The following is a 22,098-nucleotide window of genomic DNA, read 5'->3' on the forward strand; positions in this document are numbered from 1 at the left end:
AGAGCTACTTCTCACCTGCAGCCTGTTGGTCAGGATGATATTCGGATACATGGCCCCCACATCCAGATGGTAGATAAGAGGACACTCAATCCTGTTGGGAACGTCCTTCAGGGAATTCAGTTTCACTTTGATTTCATCACAAACCTGCAGCAAGAAGGAAACACTGGTCTGCCAGGGATACAATGCCTCACCGGGCTCTTCCAAAGGCAATGCAAGTCACTCAAGAACCCAGAAGGAAGGAACACAGGACGCTGCCTTCTACCGAGCCAGCGCCTTGGTCCATCTAGCCCAGCAGTGTTGACAGTGACTGGCAGGAGTGGCTCCCCAGGGTTCCAGGCAGGAGTTTTTCCAGCCCTACCTGCCGATGCCAGGGATCGCACCGGGACCTTCTGCATGCAAAGCCCCTAGGGGCTGCACCACTGAAACATGGTGCCTCCCGCAAACAAGACCAGGGGTGGACACAGTGTGAGTCATGGGCCACATGTGGCTCCCAGAGACTTCAACGAAGTGTGTCAGCAGGTCTGACGCGAAGGCTGGGAGGGAAAAAAGGGAGAAGAAGCAGGGGAAGAGACAGAAGGTGGCAGGCACAGCAGAAGGGCAACCGGAAGGAAAGTCAAGATCTACCATGGACACAAACGTCGTCTTCTTCTGCATCTTCTTCTTATGAATAAGGTCCTCTGGGAAAAGTCTACTTCAGCTAGCAAAAACGACATTAGCAACTGTTACCCAGAGGACCTTCTCTTCTGCTGCTCCCAGGCTGTGGAATGGCCTGCCGGAGGAGACTCGTCAACTTAACAGCCTACTAACATTCAAGAAAGCTATAAAGACGGATCTCTTCCAGCAGGCCTCTCCGGTGGAATTCTAAGATGATTTTAGAGTGTTTTTTAGGATAGTTTAACAATGTAGATTATATTTTAATTCGGTTTTATGTACTTTACCGGATGTTGTTGTTCCCCACCTCGATCAGAATGGGGAGGCGGGTAAGAAATATATTATTATTATTATTATTATTATTATTATTATTATTATTATTATTATTATCCCCCCACCTTTTCCCCCAATACTGGGCCTCAAGGTGGCTTTACAAAATTAAAAACATATACAATTAAAATGTATAAATAGAAATATACAGAAGTTAAAAATATAATTAAATATGCTTCAATATTAGAACATTTAAAATACAAATAACAATTTTAACAAGTCCAATGCATAAACAGAGGTCCAGACTCTTCCCCAAAGCCGTGCCAGAACAAAAAAGGTTTCGCCTGCTTCTGGAAGCATACCAAGGAGGGAGCCAGCCTAGCTTCCCTGGGAAAGGAGTTCCAGAGCCCTGGAGCAGCCACCGAGAAGGCCCTCTCCCATGTTCCCACCAAGTGCGCCTGTGATGGTGGTGGGACTGAGAGATGGGCCTCCCCCGAAGATCTCAAAGCCCAGGCAGGCTCGTAAGGGAGGAGATGGTCTTTTAGATAACCTGGACCCGAGCCATATAGGGCTTTATAGGTCATAACCAGCACTTTGAATTGTGCCTGGAAACAGACTGGAAGCCAGTGGAGCTGTTTTAACAGGGGAGTTCTGTGCTACAGGGCAGGAGGTATGGGTCAAAACAAACTTGAGGGAAGGATGTATGGAATTATTATTATTATTATTATTATTATTATTATTATTATTATTTTATTACTTTCCTGCCTCTCCATTTTGATCAAGGCGGGGAACAGCAGTAAGTATAAAATACTGATTAAAAACACAGTATACATTGTTAAAACATCCTAAAAAACATCCTAAAACAATCCAAACAATGCCTGGTCTCCTACCCAGGACCAGGCAACGCCGTTCTGCCCACACAAGGCAAAGTCAAGGTTACCTCCTGGAAGTTGGTCACTTGGTCCAAGGGCATCCCCTCTTCTTCCTCAATGGCATGGCGCAAGGTCTTCTCCACACGCTGCAGAAGGAAGTCAAAGGCAGCAGGATTCTAAAAGACACACAGCCAGGCAGGAAGTCACCGTTACGATTGTGGCAAACTCTCTTCTCGCCAAAGGCCAGAGCAGCAGAAACGAGTGGAGGAGAAATGAAGTTGTTGCCCAAGAGAAATACTGGTCCATCCGACACACAAAGAGCGAGTGCAACAACCTAAAAGAGAGCAGGTTAGGCTGAAGGAGGAGCAGACCGGAGAGCAGCAATGTGGAAGCTTGAGCAGCAGGGATAGGAAAGGCCTCGTCCCACAAGAGCTGGTGATGAAACTTTGGTTTCTTTATACCTCCTACCAGAGGTTAGGAGAATTACACATGGAACCAAGAGAGGTGAGGCAGTAATCTCTTCCTGGGAGAAGGATCCTAATCCCCCTTTGGCAACAACGCTTCTCTACCATCACGGTCAGCAGGACAGAGGGATGCACTGACATCTGGATCATGGGAAGAAACACTTACCACAAGAGTACTGACGGCCTCCAGCTTAGATGATTAAAAAAAAAAGAATCAGACAAATTCATAGAGGAAGTCTTATAGAACCTCTATGGACTGAGGCAGAAAACCTCAGATTATCAGTGGTGTCAGACAACCTCTTGTGAGCTTCCCAGAGTCATCTGGCCGGTCTAGACACAATGCTGCCCTAGAAGGACCCACCTTGCTCTGATTCTCCGAAAGCAGTTCTTATGTTCTTTCTACCCCAAAAATTCTAAGCATGCCCTTTTCATTGGAGGGTTATGCTGGCTGGAAATCATGGGCCAACTTGGATTCTGTCGTACCCATTTGCTTTGGGTTTATTATTTATTTATTCGATTGATAACCCGTCTTTTCTCCAAGGAACCCAAGATGGCTAACAACATGTATAAGAACAATACGCCATTAAAATCATACTCCTGAAACCACAAATGTGCCATAACATACATTAAAATCATCAAAACACACACCACGGAAACAGACAGAACCGTTGACAGCAGCATGGTGGGGGAGCTAAATCTCTACCAGAAGGGAGTACCGCAGCTGGGGTGCCACCACTGAGAAGCTCCTGCCACATGGGGGCTCCCCACGGGCCACGTTCCTCAAGGGCACCTCAAGCAAATACTCCCTGGACGATCTTAAATTCCATTTAGTTGGTAGTGGGGAAAGTGGTTTTTGAAATACCTGAGCCATTACGGGATTTGTACTAGCACCAGCACCCTGGACTAGGTCTACTAGCTCGCTGGCAGCCAAGCACAGGTTTGGCAAACACAGGGGCATTTTCTCATGAATCCCCACATTAAAGGACGAGTGACTGAACTCGCAAGAGAGGCCTACTTCAAGGGCTGGGCTGAGCTGGCAGGAGAGCTCGCCCCGAAGCTCTTACCATCTTAAACCGGCAGGGGATGTCACTTCGAAAGACCCCAGACTCCAGTGCCTCCACATGGCCCCCCACGTACGTCTCCGAGTCAAGCACGTGCCCATCCTCAGTCAGCTTGTTGAACTCCTCCTCTTGCTTGTTGGGGAAGACGATGTTGGCGTGATAGGCCTGGACCATGAGCAGCGCCTCACACAGAGTCCCTGAGCCCTTCCGGAGCACCTGCAGGGAGAGAAACATAGGCCTGGGATACAGGAAAAACGACAGCATCCTACAGGCGAATGTTGAATCCGCAGGGTCTGATGAAGTGACTACATACCGAGTCAGGCCACCTACATTAGCATTGGTTACTCTGACAGTGGCTGCTTCCAAGGTGTCGGACAGACCTTCCCTAGCTGTTTGAGATACTTTTTCTAGAAAAGCAAGCAATTGAACCTGCAATCTTCTGCATGCAAAAATGGTTCTCTAGGAGCCTTACAATTTTTCAGTTTCTGAACCAATGGCCTCTCCGCTTTGACTGTGTATCTGTATTTGAGGAGGGGAGGGGTCTGCCTGGCTGTTAAGACCGGAGTATGCAGAGGATCTTGAACGAGTGACCTGAGGAATACCAGGAAGGGTTTCGGCCCATGCACTGCCATCCAGCCGAAGGAGAGAACTGCAGGAAGATCACCACACCAGCCAAGGAAGCCTCATTGCACCAACAGACGACAGTGGTTCAGGTAATACTTCCTGATCTCTGTAAAAACTCCTGGGTCAAGCAGGCTGGCTGCTCTATTCTGGAGAATCTGAGCAACTAAAAGACCTGCTCTTGCTGGCTAGAGACCACCGCCTGCCCACTGCCTCTGCTTTTGCCTAGCTCTGCTTTCAGCTTTAGAGCTCTGCCTTGATCCGACAATGGCATCTCATCCTGTGAATTAACATGGGCCATAATCCCCTGGGAAGGAGATATGCAGGAGCACCACTGAGTTCCCATCCATTTCAGTGGGCTTAAGCAGAAGAACTGCCCACTACATGATACCTATGAGTCAGCTCTATTAGTCTACCACCTTAAACAGTGCTCCAAATCTGCTGCCTGAGGCAGCCACCTCACCTTCCTACGTGGCAAGGGCTGCTCCTCTATCACATGACAACCCAACAGCCACTAAGAGCCATTTCAAACCTATGGCAAGTTGCCTGCACAAAGGCCATAGAAACCACACAGGCACCATTGTGACATATGCAGTTTCTATGGCTGAAACAGCTTAAACTCAGAGCTGCAGGGCAGGACATCAAGAGACCGGCACAAGGCAGGGGAACGGGATAGTTACGCTACAGCCAAGGGCTCAGCTAGCTCAGCTGCAGTTCTCCTTTGTGGGAAGGCCCATCGCTCCCTGCCATAGCAAGCCTGAAACTCCAGCAGACTCACCTCGTCAGGCTCCATTGGGACGATGGTGCACAAGGCAAAGATGAAAGGGTGCACGTACTTCATGTACATGTAGTAGGTAGCAACAGCATCGGACACCGAGTAGGTGGCCAGAGTCTGGAGAGGAAGAAAGAAAATGGAACCAGTTTCACTCTCCTAGGGCCTGGTCCCCTGAATCCTGACTATTTGGGTGCAGAGAGGTAATTCTAATGAACAACCCCTCCCAGCCCAACAAAAAGATCTGGGTATTGTAGGCCCAAAGACTAGCTAAGCCTTCCATTTTATTAGCAGCACTGTCAACAAAAGGCCTGGGTGGATCCTTGGCCACGTGCTTCCACACCAAGATGTTAGCAGTGGTGGTGATTTTATTCCGGGGGGTGAGGGGAGGTTTCAGAGCTTAGGAAACAGTTTCTGAACTGAAGGCTAATTTTACAGCATCTTTGGCCTCGTTTTTGGGGCATGTGTGGCGCAAGTCAGACCAAAGCATGATAAGGTGCAGCAGTTTGGTGCATGCTACGCTATATACATACACTGTTGCCCTGTGCCTTGCTGCGGTCTGGCATCTAGTCTGCCAGGCCACAGAGCAGCAGCACACCGTGAGAGGCAGATGAGAGCCGAGATAGGACCATGCCATAGCCAGACCCCAAACTCCTGTCCAGATGTTCCACAATCCCCTTGCCTGCCCATGGCAGACATGCTACCCCGCTCCCAGATGTCTTGGCTTACAACTCCCATGATCCTTCACAATTAGTTGCCCACTAGTTGCCCACCTCTGAGGCACTTAACAAAAATAGCTTACAAAGAAATCCTCAGGAAGCAACACTTCCTGACATGAAGAGATCTAGCATTCTGTAGCACAGCCAGACCTACAACTGGAACAAACAAAGCATCTCTCCAATGGTCTGGGAGCAACAGATATATGGAGGCAAAGAGACAGAAACTGAGACTACGCGCTGACCAACAGAAGCCACCTCCCGCCACGGACCCCACTCAGAGCTTCCTTATTTCTAAGCCTAAAGCAGAAATTGCCCCAACCTTTTTGCTATAGCTAGAAATTAGGTTGTATTTTAAATTCAACCTAAATTGTTCTAGATTCTGCACGAGTGCCAGAAAGCATTAACAGTCACATCTCCAAGCTTGCGATGCAATCACAGCAATGCATTTCCAATATGTTGTCCAATCCCCTGGGATGTTTATGACTGTATTCTGGCCCAGGCCTCCAGAGGCACAGCGGCTGAGAGAAACCTTTGAGCATCGCAGTCTCTCCCCACTGCGCTAATTGGGGGGAAATGGCCGCAGCACCCACGGTCAACGCCCGTTACAATATGCGGCAGAATCTCAGAGGTGCGACAGAATTACTTGAGGCTCTTCAGTAGCCATCCGGCACATCTCTTCAGGGTCCAACTCCACGGGGTCGTAGCCCACCTTTGCTTTGGCCGCTGCTTTCAAGTTGTGGCTTCCCACCGGGAGGTAGCTGTCTCTCTTGACCCACCTACCAAGAGGAACCACAGCAACAGAAGCATTTAGTGACTGAGTCCGAGGATGCAGCGCAGTTTGCACGGAAAGAAGAAGGTACCACCCATGGAGGAACGCAACACAGCCAAGCCCAACTTGATCGGAATACAAGTCAAAGTGACAGGCTGGGCCAGTGTTTTTCAGGCTTTCTAACTTCAGGGAATTCTGGCTGTGTTGCAGATGATTTGGGGATGCACCGTCCGTTTCTGTGGAGCACTGGCCTATTAGGCCTCCCGGTTGCCTTGCGTGACCTGAAAGAACTCCTTACAAAAAAACACCCTACAGCTACCTGGTTGGTACCAGGTTGGGCTTCCATCGCCACTTGTCTTCTACCTGGACTTGCGTTGCTGCATACTCTTGGCACTGATCCTGTTTACTTGGAAATCAGTTCAGTGGGGCGGACGCCTGGGTAAGTGTGCATAGGACTGCAGCGTTAGGACAGCTTTGACGCCTGAAAAAAATCCAACCTGGTGTATCTGGTTTATTCCAAAGGAAGCCCCACTAAGTTCCATGCGATTTGACTTACTCGTAAATTTGCTCAGAACTTGAGCCTGTGTGTCTCTATGCAGAAGGCAGGCCTGCTGTGTTCGTGGGATTTCCTCTTAATTAAGTGAGTAGGAATCTGCCTTAAGTTGTATAACTCCCCAAACGTTTATTGCTCAATCCCCAGATCATTGCAACACATACAAACTTTAAATTTTACAATACTATGATACAATACCAAAAGTTACACATAAAGTTAAAACAACAGAACTATACAATACATAAAAATAATTAACTACAATGATGGTAAGGCGGGTGAATGGCAAACCTGCAGAAACCTTTAATACCATGTCAATCACATTGCAGTTGTATCTCTGAATCTTTATAATGCTTCACACTGAGAGTATCTAAAAATTTTGTTCTACAGCAAAGGAGGGCACCGAACGGCACACCCAGAAGCTGCTCTCCTAGAGCAGCTTCCAGGCACGCTGTTCCAAAGCCGCAGCTTTGAATGGCCTTCAAAGCCAGGACGTTGGGGTTAGGGGGCAGGGCGCCAGGAAGCCACTTCTAGGTGTGCCGCTTCGAAGCCTCCGCCCCGCCCCCCAACCCCAACATCTTGGCTTCAAAGCCAGGAGCGGGGGCGGGGCAAAGGCTTCAGTACGGCGTGCCCGCCTAGGGCGCAAAATAGTCTGGCACCAGCCCTGCAGGCAGATAATTTAAGAAGATGTGTGCGGGTCCACCTATATGCTCCAAAAGCCCCGTGGTGGGTGCCGTGTCAGTTATATGACGCAGCAACCTCCTTGAAGCTACCGTTGGGCTGTCTTGCAAAGCTCCGTATTTTAAAAGTTCGGGACTTATCCCGACTGTTAGATCAATGTTCTTTTCACCCAAGGACGAGATCCAAACAGCCCTTAAGCATGACTCCACCATTCCAGCGACAGAGGGTTCAAAAGCGCTTTATTGATTAGTAATCAAGGCCTGGTCTCTTCAAAGGGAGCAATCAGACAAAAGACATAGGGAATATGGTACAGTATTAAAGCTTTCAAGGGGCAGGGCCCAGTAGCAGCATTAACCAATCAGAATGTAACACCAGAGCCCCCCCTTATCTTCTGCAAAACATTCCTTTGCAACAGTAAGTTGCTCCAAGTTAACTTTCTGCCTGGAGCAATGAAGCTATTGTTTTGGATAGATAAGACAGTTACACAGGAGACATCCTTAAAGACGCCCTCGGGTACGTGACGTTTCGCTTGGTGTGCAATGGAGATTTTACAGTTTCCTGTTAAAAATGGAGGTGGTTATGCTAACACGACTGTTTAGGCTGGAGCAAGGCAAACATGGCTATTCTGCCGTTTAACTTCATTCCAGTGTTAATGTGGAGAACTTCCCTGGTGGAAGACGTCCCCTGACTGATTGCCATCTGTCCTCGTGTTAGAAAAAAGAGAGCTATGTTAGCCAAAGTGAAGCCATTTTAGAAAGGAAGTAGAACTGCAGCCATTTCACAGCAAGCGAGAAGTCACGTGTATCCATAGGTGTCAGCTTGTTTCCCTCCCTTTATCTAACAAAAAGTTACTTCTAGCTCCGGCCTGGAAGGCCATTGTTGATGTGGAACAAAGGAACAGTGTTGGTTGTTGTAAGACGAAAGGAATACAGAGCAAGATAAATGTTATGATAAACTTTATGTTCTGATTGGCTAACACTGTCACTGGGCAAAGCCTAGACACTAACTATATAAGGGTACTTAACTTTCGTTTTCTTTGTCTGACCACTCGCCTTTTTTTAGATCTTGATTTAAATCAATAAAGCGCTTTTTGAACCCTCTGTCATAGTGAAAGTAGAGCAGTGCTTTGGGGCTAATTGGATCTCGTCCCCTGGGCAAAGAACCTTTGTCTAACACTGGGATAGGGTGGGCCGGCGAGTGGCACGGCTGCCGGAAGCCCTGCACCCTTCCTCTGTGTCACGATTAGCTGCTGCTGCCACCTCGTAGTAGAGAAAGCGCGGGTTTTTAGCAAAAGCAGCAACTCCCGCCACACACGGGAAGAAAACGGCAGCCGCAGCGCCCTGGACAAACGCGTGCCGGGAAATCCTTCCCTCGCTCGCGAGACAGAGCGAGACCACGTGCGTGTCTCCTTTGCGCAGCGGCGGCAGCAGCGGGGCTGCCCGGGCGCTCCCCCGAGCTCGGAGCTGCAAAGGAGGGCGGGTAGGCGGGCGGGCAGCTGCCCCACCCTCTCCTAGGCCCAAACTTGGAGCTCGTGCCTCAAAGGGGGGTTCACGGCAAGGCCCGTGGGGCTGACTGCGGGATTTACTCCCGAGTAGGCAGCTCTCGCGCCCACCCTCCCGCCAGCGGAGGCGGCGGTGTGCCCGGCGAGGGGGAAAAAGCTCCTTGTACGCAGGCGCGGCCGCTCTCCCGCCCGTCCTCCAGGGGCGTGGCCGCCCTCCATCCGGGTTCCATTCGCTCTTCGCTGGAGAGGAGTCGCGGCCGTGGCGCACGCGCGGTAGTCCTACGGGTTAGGCCGCGGCCGCCGCCTGTTGTCGCTTCTGTGGCCCGGCGCGGCCTGGCCTCGTCTCCGCCATGATGATGATGGCGCTGAGCAAGACCTTCGGGCAGAAGCCCGTCAAGTTCCAGCTGGAAGAGGACGGCGAGTTCTACATGATCGGCTCGGAGGTGAGCGCGGAGGGCAGGGCGGGGAGGGTTCGCTCGGCCACCACCGGGGAGCGGGGCCGGGACCCCCCGCTGCCCTCCGCGCCCCGGCGGCCGCCTTGCCTTGCCTTGCCTTGCCTTGCCTTGCCCTGCGGCTGACGCGGCGCCGTCGCTTTTCAGGTGGGCAACTACTTGCGCATGTTCCGCGGCTCGCTGTACAAGCGCTACCCGTCGCTCTGGAGGCGCCTGGCCACGGTGGAGGAGCGCAAGAAGATCGTCGCCTCGTCCCATGGTGAGCGGTCGGGCGCGGCGCGTGGGTCGGCGGGAGGGAGGGAGGGAGGCCGGCCGGCCGCCGCTGCCCTCGGCTGCTGTATGGCGGCCCCGGGGCCCCTTGGCGGGCGGCGCCGGCTCTGGAGGGGCGTGGCGGGCGGCGGCGGCCACCCGGTGCTTCTCCCCGCCACCCGTTTCTAGCTGCCGCCTCACTGCGTTTCCTTTTCTCTCACTCGCAGAGTCTCAGCGGAGCCACAGTCCCAGGAGATGTAAGTCGCCCCAAGGGCACTGGCCGCCCTGCTGCCCCTTTGGCCTGCGCTTGGGCACCCGGGGCGGGGGCGCTGCAAAGGTTACCCGACCTTCGGCTGGTGGTCCTGCCGGCCCATCCCCTGCCTGTTTTCTCGCTCTTGCTCATTGAGCGGCATCTTCGCCTTTTGTCTCCCCAGCTAAGATCCCTGTATCACTAACGAAAATGGCTAAGTAATGCTCTGCATGTTTACTCAGAAGTAAGCCCCCCCCCTCGACCTTTTCCCAAGGAAGTGTGCATGGTGCCAGTCATTTGAGGGGGCAGAGTAAAAGGTTGATCTAGTGGGAAGCTTAGCAGCTGTAGGAGATGGACCTCTAATTGCCTTCAAACTTAATCAAAGATTTTCAGAGAAAAGCAAGCAGCAATGCACAACAAGCAAGTCACAAAGGTGTTCTGTGCCGATTCTCATGAAGGCAGCAGCATGATTCAGGTACAGAAATGCATCTTGGATTTGAGTGTTGTCCATATCTCCAGTATACACAAGCATCATTCTGTAAAACTGAAGATTGTGGTAATCTTCATACTGTGCACCGCCTTGTTAAGTGTCTTTCTGAATTCTCTTTTTCCATTCAGGCCTTCACACTGTAGCTGTGGAACATGCTGCATGTCCTCAGATATCCCAGTAGGCAGTGGTCCCCTTCTACCATACAGTGCTCAAAATATAGTTCTGATCATAATACGCAAAGGTTCATGCAACAGATCTCCAAGGAAGGTTTTTTGTCAGGGTACCTGTCAAGTGGAGCCTTTCTGGGGGAAGAGTTCACCACTCACTGAAGGAAGAGGGAGGTACCAGGCCACATAGCAAGGAAAACCACCATAGCAATCTTCTGTAGCTCACCAAAGACGCTATGTGTTGGGAAACAGGAGATAAAGGTTCAAGCCTATCAGCAGGAACCTGCTAGCTCCAACCACCTTTTTGCATTCCTGGTGAGCGACAGCCATCTCAGGTGTACAAGAGAGGGAAGGTCTCCAGCTCACACTGCCACACTGCAGAGTAACTTCATGACAGCAGACAGGAATCAGATATATCAGGGGTTTTTGACTTCTGCCAGGATCACTTGGGCTGTAGGTGTATCTCTAGCCTGGTGGAACAGCTCACGTTTCATATGCAGGGAATCTCATGTTCAAAGCTGGGATAAAACCCTGCTTTGGAAAATGTGGGGAGGGGCTCCCACAAACATTAATATCTCAGCTAATCAAGAAGAGTGCTGCATGGGTCACCAGACTTTTTTGGCCTGCTCCTCCTGGCAACATGATCCACCCCTAATTTTGCCAGATAGGCCAGTTGTGCCAGATAGCATCACCGCATGCTCCCCCACCCCCGACTGTCTTGTGCACCACAGCTGCACATCCTACCTGTCTGCTATGAGAGGCTTTCCTCTCACAGAGAAGCTAAGTTTCTGGCCCTGAGCTCTGGTGCAGCAAGCACTGTGCCTGTCCCATTCTGAGGTTAGCTGAAGCGAAATTATGAGAAAAGAAGTCCATAGTTGCCACGTCCTCTCAACAAAGAAATTATACCTGTGGTAATGTTTAAGCTTTTATTGCACAGAATCAGGGATGGAATAGATCCTGCAAGTCAAAAGATGGATGTCTGGATTGACAAGAGGTATAGGGGCCCCTGTAGCTCCTTGTTTGGGACACTGTTATTGTTATAGGACCTACCCAACACCCTGGGTGTTGCATAACTGCCTGTCATAATGCTTGCAAGGGGGCAGGAGCTTGCCTAGCACTAGTAGGTTGACAATACCACAGAGAAACGGCTGAGTGTGTCTTGGTCAAGACTGCTGCTCCTGGGGTAGGCTGCATGAAATTGAGTCTGGAGAAGCTGCTGTATCAGTAGAGGATCAAAGAGGGACACAGTGATAAGCAAAAGTCAGTTGTGAGAGAAAGGAGTCAGTGGTGCCACCTGAGCGCTTAGCTAGTGCTCATATCTCAGCCTCCAACCTCCACAGGGTGTGGAAGCTGCATTGACTGAGGCTGGAATTAACCTTTCCCCGGTTGAACTCTGTGCAGTCCTGCTTCCTGTATCTAGGCTGTAATACTGCCAGGGAAAAGGGCTTGTGAGGGCTTGGACAGCAGTGGCAATGGTTGGAGTGTTGTGCCTGGTCATTGCTCACAGAGAGCTTAGTTATGTGTGTAGGGCAGGTGAGTGTCTTCTGTATGCGAGATGCTGCTCCCTGCTGTTGGGGGTGGTACATAGTGGTGGTGGTGGAATATGAGACACAGTAGCAGTGCTTTGTGGTTATTCCCAGTTGTAGTAATGGATTGGGGTTACTCTTGGGTAATTATTTCTGGAATCCCAAGATGAGGTACTTGTAGGAAGGATAGTGTTAGCCATGTGCCCCAGTTGTTGTGGAGGGAGGCTGTTTTGGACCAAGTATCCCTTTCTCCATGGTTGCCATCAGAATGATACCATTTCATGCCATGCACCCTGTCAGCTGAGTTACAATCAGTGTGTTTGTAGTGTGCTGCTGTGCTGTGATTGGGGCATGGTCCACCCATAGCCTAATACTGTGTGTGAGAGTGTGTGTAAGGGATGGTAGTAGTGATTTTTCACTTATTCCTTTGAAGTCAGTGGAAGGAATTTCGTTGTGCTGGTTCCTTGGTTGGTGTAAAGTTGTGTACTAGTTGAAAGGAATATAGAGTTTAGTATATTTTTCTTCTCTGCTCCATTTTAGGATAGGCTTTCCCTCTTTGGCTGGTCTTGATTTCTTTGGGTAAGCCCTTTGAACTCTGCATGGTGGCCTTTCATGGGGTCAAGTGTAATTTGTCATAGAGAGAGGGGAATTGTTGAGGGGTCAGCATGTGGTTTGCATTCCCCAAATATCTGTAGGAGATCTAGGCTCCATTTTGTGAACGCCTCTTGTTTGAAACTCTGGACAGGGAGGAAAGAGACTCACCTCTCTCTCTGTAGCGCATGGCCCCGCTTTCTAGCCCTATCCTGCCCGTTGAAGTGAATGGGGAATGAGAAGTTCTGTGGATGAGGGAAGCTGTCTCTGGAGTCTCACCTGGCAGCAGACAGCCTATTGATCCACAGCTTTTTCTCTTCCTTCTCTCTCTCCACCCCCCTTACCTATTCTAGATCACGGTTATACTACACTAGCCACTAGTGTGACTCTTTTGAAAGCCTCTGAAGTAGAAGAGATCTTGGACGGAAACGATGAGAAGTACAAAGCTGTCTCCATCAGTACTGAGCCCCCCACCTACCTTAGGTAATAAGAGGTTGCCTTTCCTCCTTATTGGGAAGAGAAAAGCCAGACACACCAGACAGAAGGGGCCTGTAAAGAAAGACAGACCTCCTTGCCCTTTGGGAGCACTTTGACATGGTGAAGGTTTGGGAAGTTCCCTTTAATTGATTTTTCTGATACTTAACTGCACATCTTGCTTGTGGTCTCTGGCTCACTATGTTTGCAGGAAAATGTAGATAAACAGTCCTGGCGTATTTAAACCTAGCACTGATGTTCTTTTACACACAGAAAAATGATACAAACATATAAATCCTGCACATTGCTCCCTGATCACAAGTGATCTCCTCTTCTAGAGAACAGAAGGCAAAAAGAAACAGCCAGTGGGTTCCAACCCTCCCAAATAGCTCCCATCATCTTGATGCTGTGCCATGTTCAACAACCATTAACAGAAACCGGATGGGCAGAGATAAGAAGAGAACTTTTCCACTCTGGTAAGTGTGCTCTTGAGGAAGTTGTCAGGGGCAAGTGTTCAGTATGTGGACCAAGGCTATCTGGGTACAGATTTTTAAAAACCTTACTAAATTTACACGCACACGAAAAAGATTCAAAGAGGGAGGGGGAAACATGAATACAAATGTCTTCAATATAAAATATATTCCAAGTTAATAAAGGCTACAAACCTTAACAAAGGCTACATTAATATACAATGTACAAATAAAAAACATTTTAAAAGAAAACATCTATATACAAATTACAAAGTAAACAACCCAATTGAAAGGGGCCATTCTGGCCAACAAATGTGATCGTTTAGAAATTTCTCCTGTTGTTCAACTGAAATCTTTCCTTTTACTTAAGCCCATTATTTCAGACATAATTAGTATCAATTTTATCTACACTTTTGAGTTTCTGGTAAAGATGTTACAGGTTGACATACATATACTTAAAAGATCAAAGTCTGATAACAAAGTTGGAGTTTCAGAAGCTGCACAGGCATTTTGACCAAAAAGCTGAGTTAACAAAATGACCAGACTGGTTTCTGTATCTACAAAACAGTGATAATTGTTCTCTCTCCCCACCCTGGTTATTGTGAGAATATGCACAATAACTTGTAGAATATGACTTAAGATTCTTGCTTTAAGTCCCACCATCCTGTAAATGGCAACTGGGCAAAAGAATTTTGAAAAACCATTTGGGAGCTGAACCTTTCTAGAAGATCATGCTTTCCGCCTGGAAACGCTCCCCTTCCCAATGTGACAGGCAGTTTGCAAATGCTCAAAGCCATTTTTTTAATGTCACATGTTTGAGTCATGGCCTGTGGTTCTGGTTAGAATAGGTGCTGGGTCTGTGCTGAGCATCTTTCTTGCCTAATTCAGTGGCTCAGTGGTGCCACCTTCTTGTATTTCAGCTTTGATGACCATGACCCAGCTGTAATCCACGAGAATGCCTCTCAGCCAGAAGTGCTGGTTCCGATCCGATTGGACATGGAAATAGATGGGCAGAAACTGAGAGATGCTTTTACATGGAATATGAATGGTGTGTAAAGGGTGGATGTGAATAATCCAATTATGTTGATGTCATTTCCTAATATGTTGCTTTTATTTTATTTAACTTCAAAGAAAACATAGGACCCAAGCTTGAATTTTGAGCTCTGGCTTGCAGTGACTACTTCTCCCTCAAGCTGCTACCCTGGTAATGGGAGTGGGCATGGCTTTTTTGCCATCAGGTCTTTCTCGTAATCTGCCTGTCTGCACCCAAGAAATGGCTCATGTTAGGGATGCTTGACCATTTCCCCTCCCAACGAGGAACTTGCCACATACATATTTGTTGCAACAGCCTAATTCTGATTCAGTGGTACCATAGAGAGCCTTTTTACATCTACAATGTAGATCTAAAAACATACTTATGAGTTATTAATCTGTAGATTGTGAATGGTATGCCTTGAATACAAAACCTCTTGGAAATTCTGGGATTTATGTTGACAGCAATAACAACTTCAACTCATGCAAATAAGCTTGGAAATATTCTGCGTTCTGAAGATGCTCAAATAGTATGGATGAAATGCTGAATAATGCTGGCATGGATGAAATGTTCTATGTGCAATAGAGAGAAAACCAAATTTCAAAGATTGCAGAAGTTGCTGGTGTGGCAGCAGTTCAAGGAGGAGTTCAAGGAGGAGGGCGGGGGAAATTGTCAATCTTTTACCTTTGTTTCCCTAGGACAGTTTTGTTTTTTCTGAAAAATTGAATAGCTTTGTATTATGAAATATTTTCTTTTAGAATTTAAGACAAAATATTTATATGTTGTTACCCAGTCTTTACTCTTTCCCCAAAACTATGTAATAAGAACACTTTTATAGAAAGACTAGAGATATAAAATGTCTGGAAATGTTTTTCAGTCCTCTCTGTAAGATTCTCAGCATAGTTATTTATTTCATTCCTTGTTAAAATAATTGATGTAAAGTATATTTTACTAACAGACGTTTATGCTCAGTTTCCCAACAAGTGAGTAGAGTTACCATTGAGCATTCTTGACAGTTGTCTTAAAACAGCATAGTGACTTTAGATCTTTAAAGAATGCTAAAAAAAAGAACAAACAAACTATTTTTCCCCTGTGGCATAAAAAATTCTGGAAATGTTACATCTCTAGTTGTGAGACTGACCAGTGCTCTTTACCCCAACCTTTTCTGACGCAGTTTTATCAACATTCTGTAGAAACGTAGATTGGCTTAATGGACTTGTATTTTAAAATGTAGGCTGCATTCCTAAGTGCATTTACTTGGAAGTAGTTTTTGTGGAAATCTACCTCATGTATTTTCAGGTAAGTGTGTCTAGATTTTGTGTGTAATTTGCTTTAGCAATTTATTAAGATACTGGTAGATACACTTTCTGTAGATAGGCTGATAAGAGAAATCATTTTAGTGTATGATATACCCAGCATTGCTCAGGTTCCTGAGTAATGTTTTTTTAAAAAATAAGATATATGTCTCCGAGGTAATTTTGTTGATTCCAATTCACACTGGGTTGAGTGTGTGGGGCCTGCAGCTATTTAGGCTCACACCTGAGAGACCGTTTCATATGTGCGAAATAAAAGCGAAGAAGGCAGGCAGCGCTTCTGCTCCATGCCCCAAACAACGCTCCGGCTTGACCATTGACTCCTCCTCGGGGCCACTCTTACCTACTCAGAACTGCCATCCAAAGCCCAACACTTACAAAGTGCTTTCTCACAATGGCTGCCCAAGGCCGGTAAGTCTGGACTCCTGCCCAAGGCATACTGGGAGTTGTAGGCGTACACCTGTTTTTAATTAAATTCTTTAAAAATTACTTAAAACTGAACAATTTGTGGTATTTTTATGGTACATCGTACAGCCAGACCTATCTGCGTCCCAAATTTCAGATTTCTTATTCATTTGGAAGTGGGTAAGCATTTCTGGACATACTTTCAACTTTATAGGTAGAGATTTATTTTTTTATTTATTACATTTGTATGCCGCCCTATATCGCTAGGATCTCAGGGTGGCATACAGATTATTAAACTATAGCTAAAATGCTGGATTGTGTCATAATCTACACCATTTTTGTTTGTTTTTTGTCTTTATCAGAAAAACTAATGACTCCAGAAATGTTTTCAGAAATTCTCTGTGATGATCTGGATTTGAATCCCCTGACCTTTGTCCCTGCTATTGCATCAGCAATTCGACAGCAGATTGAATCTTATCCTACAGACAGTATCCTGGAGGACCAATCAGATCAGCGTGTCATTATTAAGGCAAGGAGAGCTGGCAGCAGTTGGGAAGGTTCTGCAGGTGACTCTCTGCAGGGAGGGATGGTCAAGCTAGCCACAGCTACTTTCCCATGAAGGTGCAGGCTGCTGGTTGCGAAAACATAAGACAGGCTGTGTTTCTCTTGCAGTTTCCTTGCAGTTGAGTCCCCATTTTCCTGCATACTAGAATCTCCTTCAGGTCTCCTTTCTTGGACTTTGCCTGGGATTTTAGATCTGGAGATCGCTGCACTGTCCCCTTGGTGAAGAAATGAAGGGCTCTCCATTTCTTACACTAAATGTTTGGATGCCTGCAGCTTGTTGTGAATTTCCTAGGTCTAAGCTGTGTTTGAAGAGTGTCTTGTGTAATTTAGTTGGGGCGTCCTTGAATCACTCAATTGCAAACTCAGGATATGAAGGAGAAAGAGATTATTATTATGATGATTATTATGATTATGATTATTTCTTACCTGCCTCTCCCTTTGGATAGAGGCGGGGAACAACATTAGTACAGAAATCAACACATTTTAAAAATTCTTGCTTTTACATTAATCTGGGTAGGCCTGCCGGAAAAGGCTAGTCTTTAAAGCTGCCTTAAAATCACAGAGTACGTTAATATTACAAATCTCCTTTGGCAGGCCGTTCCATAATCCAGGGGCGACAGAAGAAAAGGTCCTCTGGGAAACTGATGTCAGCCTAGTCTTGGCTGACTGAAGTAAATTCTCCCCAGAAGACCTGAGTGTGCGGGGTGGACTATATGGGATCGATTCCCCCCTTTGTTTTGTCATTATCCCACACAGAATGGGGGAGGGATTGACCTTACGTCTATATGAAATGCAAGCAGTGCGGAGCTCATTTGTGACATTTGCATCTAGCTCAACATCCATGTGGGGAACATCTCCCTGGTGGACCAGTTTGAATGGGACATGTCTGAGAAGGAGAATTCCCCTGAGAAATTTGCCCTGAAGCTGTGCTCGGAGCTTGGGTTGGGCGGCGAGTTTGTCACCACCATTGCTTACAGCATCCGAGGACAGCTGAGCTGGCATCAGAAGACATATGCATTCAGGTACGGGGCGGCTGGTATTTTTGCAGTGGGTGGATCTTCAGACATACTGACTGAGATCCTAGCTGCTGTTATGTGCAGGTTTTGCATCTCACTTTTTAGGAGCTGAAGTGTGTCCTCCACAGTCTGCTGCCTGCCTGCTTGGCTTAAGACCTGCATCTGTTTGATGTGGTGGTCCAGGGTGGATTGAAATGCAAGGTTGTCACCCTGCACTTCAAGCTTTAGGGCTCAGGATTGTGTTCAGCCGTGTTTCTCCTCTTCCCCTCCCTGCCCTCCACTTTGCTCTTTTAGTGAGAATCCTCTGCCAACAGTGGAGATTGCCATTCGTAACACTGGGGATGCTGACCAGTGGTGCCCTCTACTTGAAACCCTGACAGATGCAGAGATGGAGAAGAAAATCCGAGACCAAGACAGAAACACAAGGTGCTGCTGCCTACCTTTTTGGAATTTTTTTCTACACTCTTTTGTCAAATGTAACTGAAAATCTGCATCTTTCCAAATACAACTTTTGTTTGCAATATTTGGCAATTGCTCAGTGGAAAACTGGAGGATTATTTTTTTGTGCTCTGGTACTGAAGTTCTTTGCAAGCATCATCTCACATTTCCAATATAAGCAATCTTTTCCTGAAGCTGAACACCCTGCCTAGCAGCTGGAAGCATAAGTGCTTTCAGTAACCTGTGAGGCTCTTTGGCATTGCCCTCTCCGGTTTAGGCTATTTGAAATAGGGGTGGTCAGGATCCAAACATCAGCCTAGTTAACCTTCCTTCTGTTGTTCTACATCTCATGAACATCCTGTCAGTTGTTATATTGAACCAAGAAGCAGTCTGTGTCTAGAGTGCTTCAAATCTTAAGGGCATGCGTCATGCATTATATTTTATGGGTATGTACAAAACTTACTTGTACCTGCAGTGTGTAAATGCATTAATGCATGTATTGCACGTGCAAACCTTATCTCAATCAAGGCTGCCTGGTACTGCTCACAAGGTGAATACAACAAACAAACCAATGAGGACCTTGTAAATCAATTGCCAAACTATTAATATTACAAATTCATACAATTATAGCTGAATGCTGTATACATTTATAAATAATGCGGCCTATGGGTTACACAATATGAGAAATGATTCTGTAATATGTTTTATAAACAATTATTTATTTATTTATTATTTATTTAGAATATTTATATACCGCTTCCCATTGAAAAATTTCAGAGCGGTGTACGAGGTAAAATGAAAATAAAAACAGAATAAAAACAGTTAAAACAAAATTTAAAATAAGCAATAACAGTAATCCAAGGCTGCATGTTAGAGAAAGGCTTCTTGGAATAAAGATGTTTTCAGGAGGCGCCGAAAGGAGTACAAGGTTGGCGCCTGCCTGACCTCCAGAGGCAGGGAGTTCCACAGGGGGGGCGCCGCCACGCTGAAGGCTCTTCCCCTGGTGGATTCCAATCGAAGGGTGGATCTAGGTGGAACCACCAGGAGCAGGCCCTCGGATGACCTCAGTGACTGGGCAGGTTGGTAAGGGAGAAGGCGCTCTCTCAGGTATCCTGGTCCCAAGTTGTTTAGGGCGTTGTACACAAGTACAAGAACCTTCAACCTGTCCCGGTAGCGAATAGGCAGCCAGTGCAGTTCCCTCAGCAGAGGAGTTACATGCTGGAAAGGGGCAGCTCAAGACAACAGCCAAGCTGCAGCATTCTGCAGTAGCTCCAGCTTCCAGAGCAGCCCCACATAGAGCGCGTTGCAGTAATCCAATCTTGAGGTTACCAATGTCTGTACCACCGTGGCCAAGCTATCCCCGTCCAGGAGAGGCCGTAGTTGGCGAACCAACCAAAGATGGTAAAAGGCACTCCGAGCCGTGGCGGCTACTTGAGCCTCCAACGACAGAAATGGGTCTAAGAGTACCCCCAAACTATGAACCTGTTCTTTCAGAGGCAGTGCAACCCCATCCAGAACAGGCAATGAGCCTGTCTCCCTGACTCGGGAACCACTCACTCACAGGGCTTCCGTCTTGTAATTAAAAAAACACCATGATCTCAATTACTTCTAAATGGGCATATAATTAACCCAGTTGTTACAGAAAGAAAACAGGTTACGTCACTGAAAATATTAATTTACGTAATATTCAGTAAATAACAGACAATAACTGGAATGTGTTTTACTCCATCAGTCAAACCATACGAAGAAAATGGCTGCGCAATGTTACTGTTTTTTTAATTGTTTTTCTGGCCACGCTTTGTAGCACTCTCGCTCCACATGGATCTGAGAAAATTATAAAATAAAGAATAAAGGGGGGTAAATACTCCTCAGGAAAATACAGATTGCTAAGTTAACAAAATATGAGCGAAGGGTGTTCCCTGCACGGTGTCTAGAGTTTAGATTCTTATGGGAGTTCCCAAGGTTAGCTCACCGTATCTCAATTATCGCTCTGCAGGCCGTGCTTGTCATGTCCTAAAATATTTGGACAGTGAGAGTAAAAAGGCTATATTTAGCCAAAGTAATAAATGTAAAAATATAGATTACTTGCCTGAGAGACTTCATAACCACCTTGTACTTTCCTGTTCAATACCAAACGTATGGGAGGAATGTTGTGGCTTGAGCATAAAAGACGCCAGAGAATGAATTTTATATATTAAGGACAACTGTATTAGTGTAGCCGGCTGATTGGAAAGGGGTATTATAATAAGGCTGCAATTAAGCTGTAAGCTGTATTACTGTGAACCGCCCAGAGAGCTCCGGCTATTGGGCGGTATAGAAATGTAATAAATAAATAAATAAAAATAAATAAATAAATACTTTGGCTAAACAGCCTTTTTACTCTCAGTGACATAACCTGTTTTCTTTCAGTAACAATTGGGTTAATTATATGCCCATCTAGAAAGAAGTAATTAAGACCATGGTGGTTTTTTAATTGTTCTTTTGAATTGTTTAGATGACAATACTACAGAATTACTTCTCGTATTGTGTAACCCATAGGGTGCATTATTTATAAATGTATACCGCATCCAGCTATAATTGTATGAATTTGTAACATTAATACAGTTTGGCAATTGATTTACAAGGTCCTTGTTGGTTTGTGGTACAGCTCCCTGGCATGCCCTGGGGAGGTGTTTTTGCCTGTGCTGAATTGCTGTGCTAGGGCAGATTATAGTACTTCCAGTTCAGAAGTAGTTAAGCACCCTAGTTTTGGTCTGAATAGGGATCTTACCCAGCAGCTGATAATTGAGTAATTGTGCTTATGGAACTACAATAGGCATTCTTGTAGGACCATTCTTATGGTCCTGGCCATTGCAACTTTCCACAGCAGCAAATTTCTACATTGTCTGCAGTATGAATAGTCCTGAAAAATGCTTTTCTTTGTAAATATGGGTGGATAACCCGATACTGAAACTCGAGATGATTTTTGTGTGTTTTCATCCGGTTATGATCTCTTCCCTTCCACCTGCCCCACAACCAAAACTATCCCAGGTGTATGTGCTGTTCATGCTTGTTCGTTGTTTCCCCTGCAGGCGCATGAGGCGTTTGGCCAATACAGCTCCAGCCTGGTAACCCTCCTGAAGCGGCAAGGATGTTCACTGTCTCCCTGAAGGACTGAGCAGGGTACAAGCATTTGTCTCGCTTTATTTCCCTATCCTGAGACTGGCAGTACTTACCTTGCCTAGCCCAGCAGACCAGAGGGTTGGTGACATCCACCTCCTCCACCACGTGGCTACCTGTCGAGCAAGGAGTCTAGTAAAGACTTGTGGCAGCTGTCTGAGCCCTTAACACTCTCCCCCTCAGGACAACTTTTTAAATAAAAGAAACAAGTAATATTTTGACTTCCATCAAGTATCTCTGGTCTACATTTCCAGTTTCCTTTGTCTTTCCAGTGTGAATATCCTTTAACCCCCACCCATCCCCTTATATTAATGCTGGGTTTGAGGGGAGGAGAGGCTAGAGGACCTGCCAGTGGAGGATGTGCCTAGTGGGCGCTTTGGGTGCACCTTGCACCTGTGTTTTAATATTTGCCACAATGTGCAGCATAATTGTTAATCAAGAACCAAAAAGCCTCATTGCAAGCAGCCTGAGCCAACATGACGTGGTTGGAAAGATGGTAGCTGCCACCGACATTGTTTGCTTCACACCCAAAGGTGCAGGTATTTGTTGCCAGCACAAACTGGCTTTTTG

At 46.8% G+C, this 22,098-nt stretch overlaps 3 protein-coding genes across 3 annotated transcripts in view; 1 reads left to right on the forward strand and 2 right to left on the reverse strand.

The window, feature by feature from the left end:
* LOC134410780 (DNA polymerase epsilon catalytic subunit A-like) overlaps positions 1 to 9,150 on the reverse strand; it is a 65,823-nt gene extending 56,673 nt beyond the window's left edge. Inside the window, 7 exon segments of the mRNA XM_063144302.1 lie at positions 16 to 144; positions 1,862 to 1,969; positions 3,322 to 3,534; positions 4,718 to 4,831; positions 6,074 to 6,206; positions 8,655 to 8,893; positions 9,004 to 9,150. Coding sequence (XP_063000372.1) covers positions 16 to 144; positions 1,862 to 1,969; positions 3,322 to 3,534; positions 4,718 to 4,831; positions 6,074 to 6,206; positions 8,655 to 8,893; positions 9,004 to 9,150 — 1,083 coding nt within the window.
* The window catches only part of DERL3 (derlin 3), a 257,501-nt gene that overhangs the window by 224,097 nt on the left and 11,306 nt on the right, over positions 1 to 22,098 (reverse strand). The window lies entirely within an intron of this gene.
* SMARCB1 (SWI/SNF related, matrix associated, actin dependent regulator of chromatin, subfamily b, member 1) lies at positions 9,238 to 21,755 on the forward strand. The gene is made up of 10 exons (XM_063144396.1): positions 9,238 to 9,374; positions 9,531 to 9,642; positions 9,860 to 9,889; positions 13,010 to 13,139; positions 13,469 to 13,606; positions 14,521 to 14,648; positions 16,714 to 16,880; positions 17,747 to 17,937; positions 18,226 to 18,357; positions 21,441 to 21,755. The coding sequence occupies exons 1-10, from the start codon at positions 9,282 to 9,284 to the stop codon at positions 21,478 to 21,480; spliced, it is 1,161 nt and encodes a 386-aa protein (XP_063000466.1). The 5' UTR covers positions 9,238 to 9,281; the 3' UTR covers positions 21,481 to 21,755.

This window comes from Elgaria multicarinata, chromosome 18 (genome assembly GCF_023053635.1).
Source record: "Elgaria multicarinata webbii isolate HBS135686 ecotype San Diego chromosome 18, rElgMul1.1.pri, whole genome shotgun sequence".
In the NCBI taxonomy this organism is placed as follows: domain Eukaryota; kingdom Metazoa; phylum Chordata; class Lepidosauria; order Squamata; family Anguidae; genus Elgaria; species Elgaria multicarinata.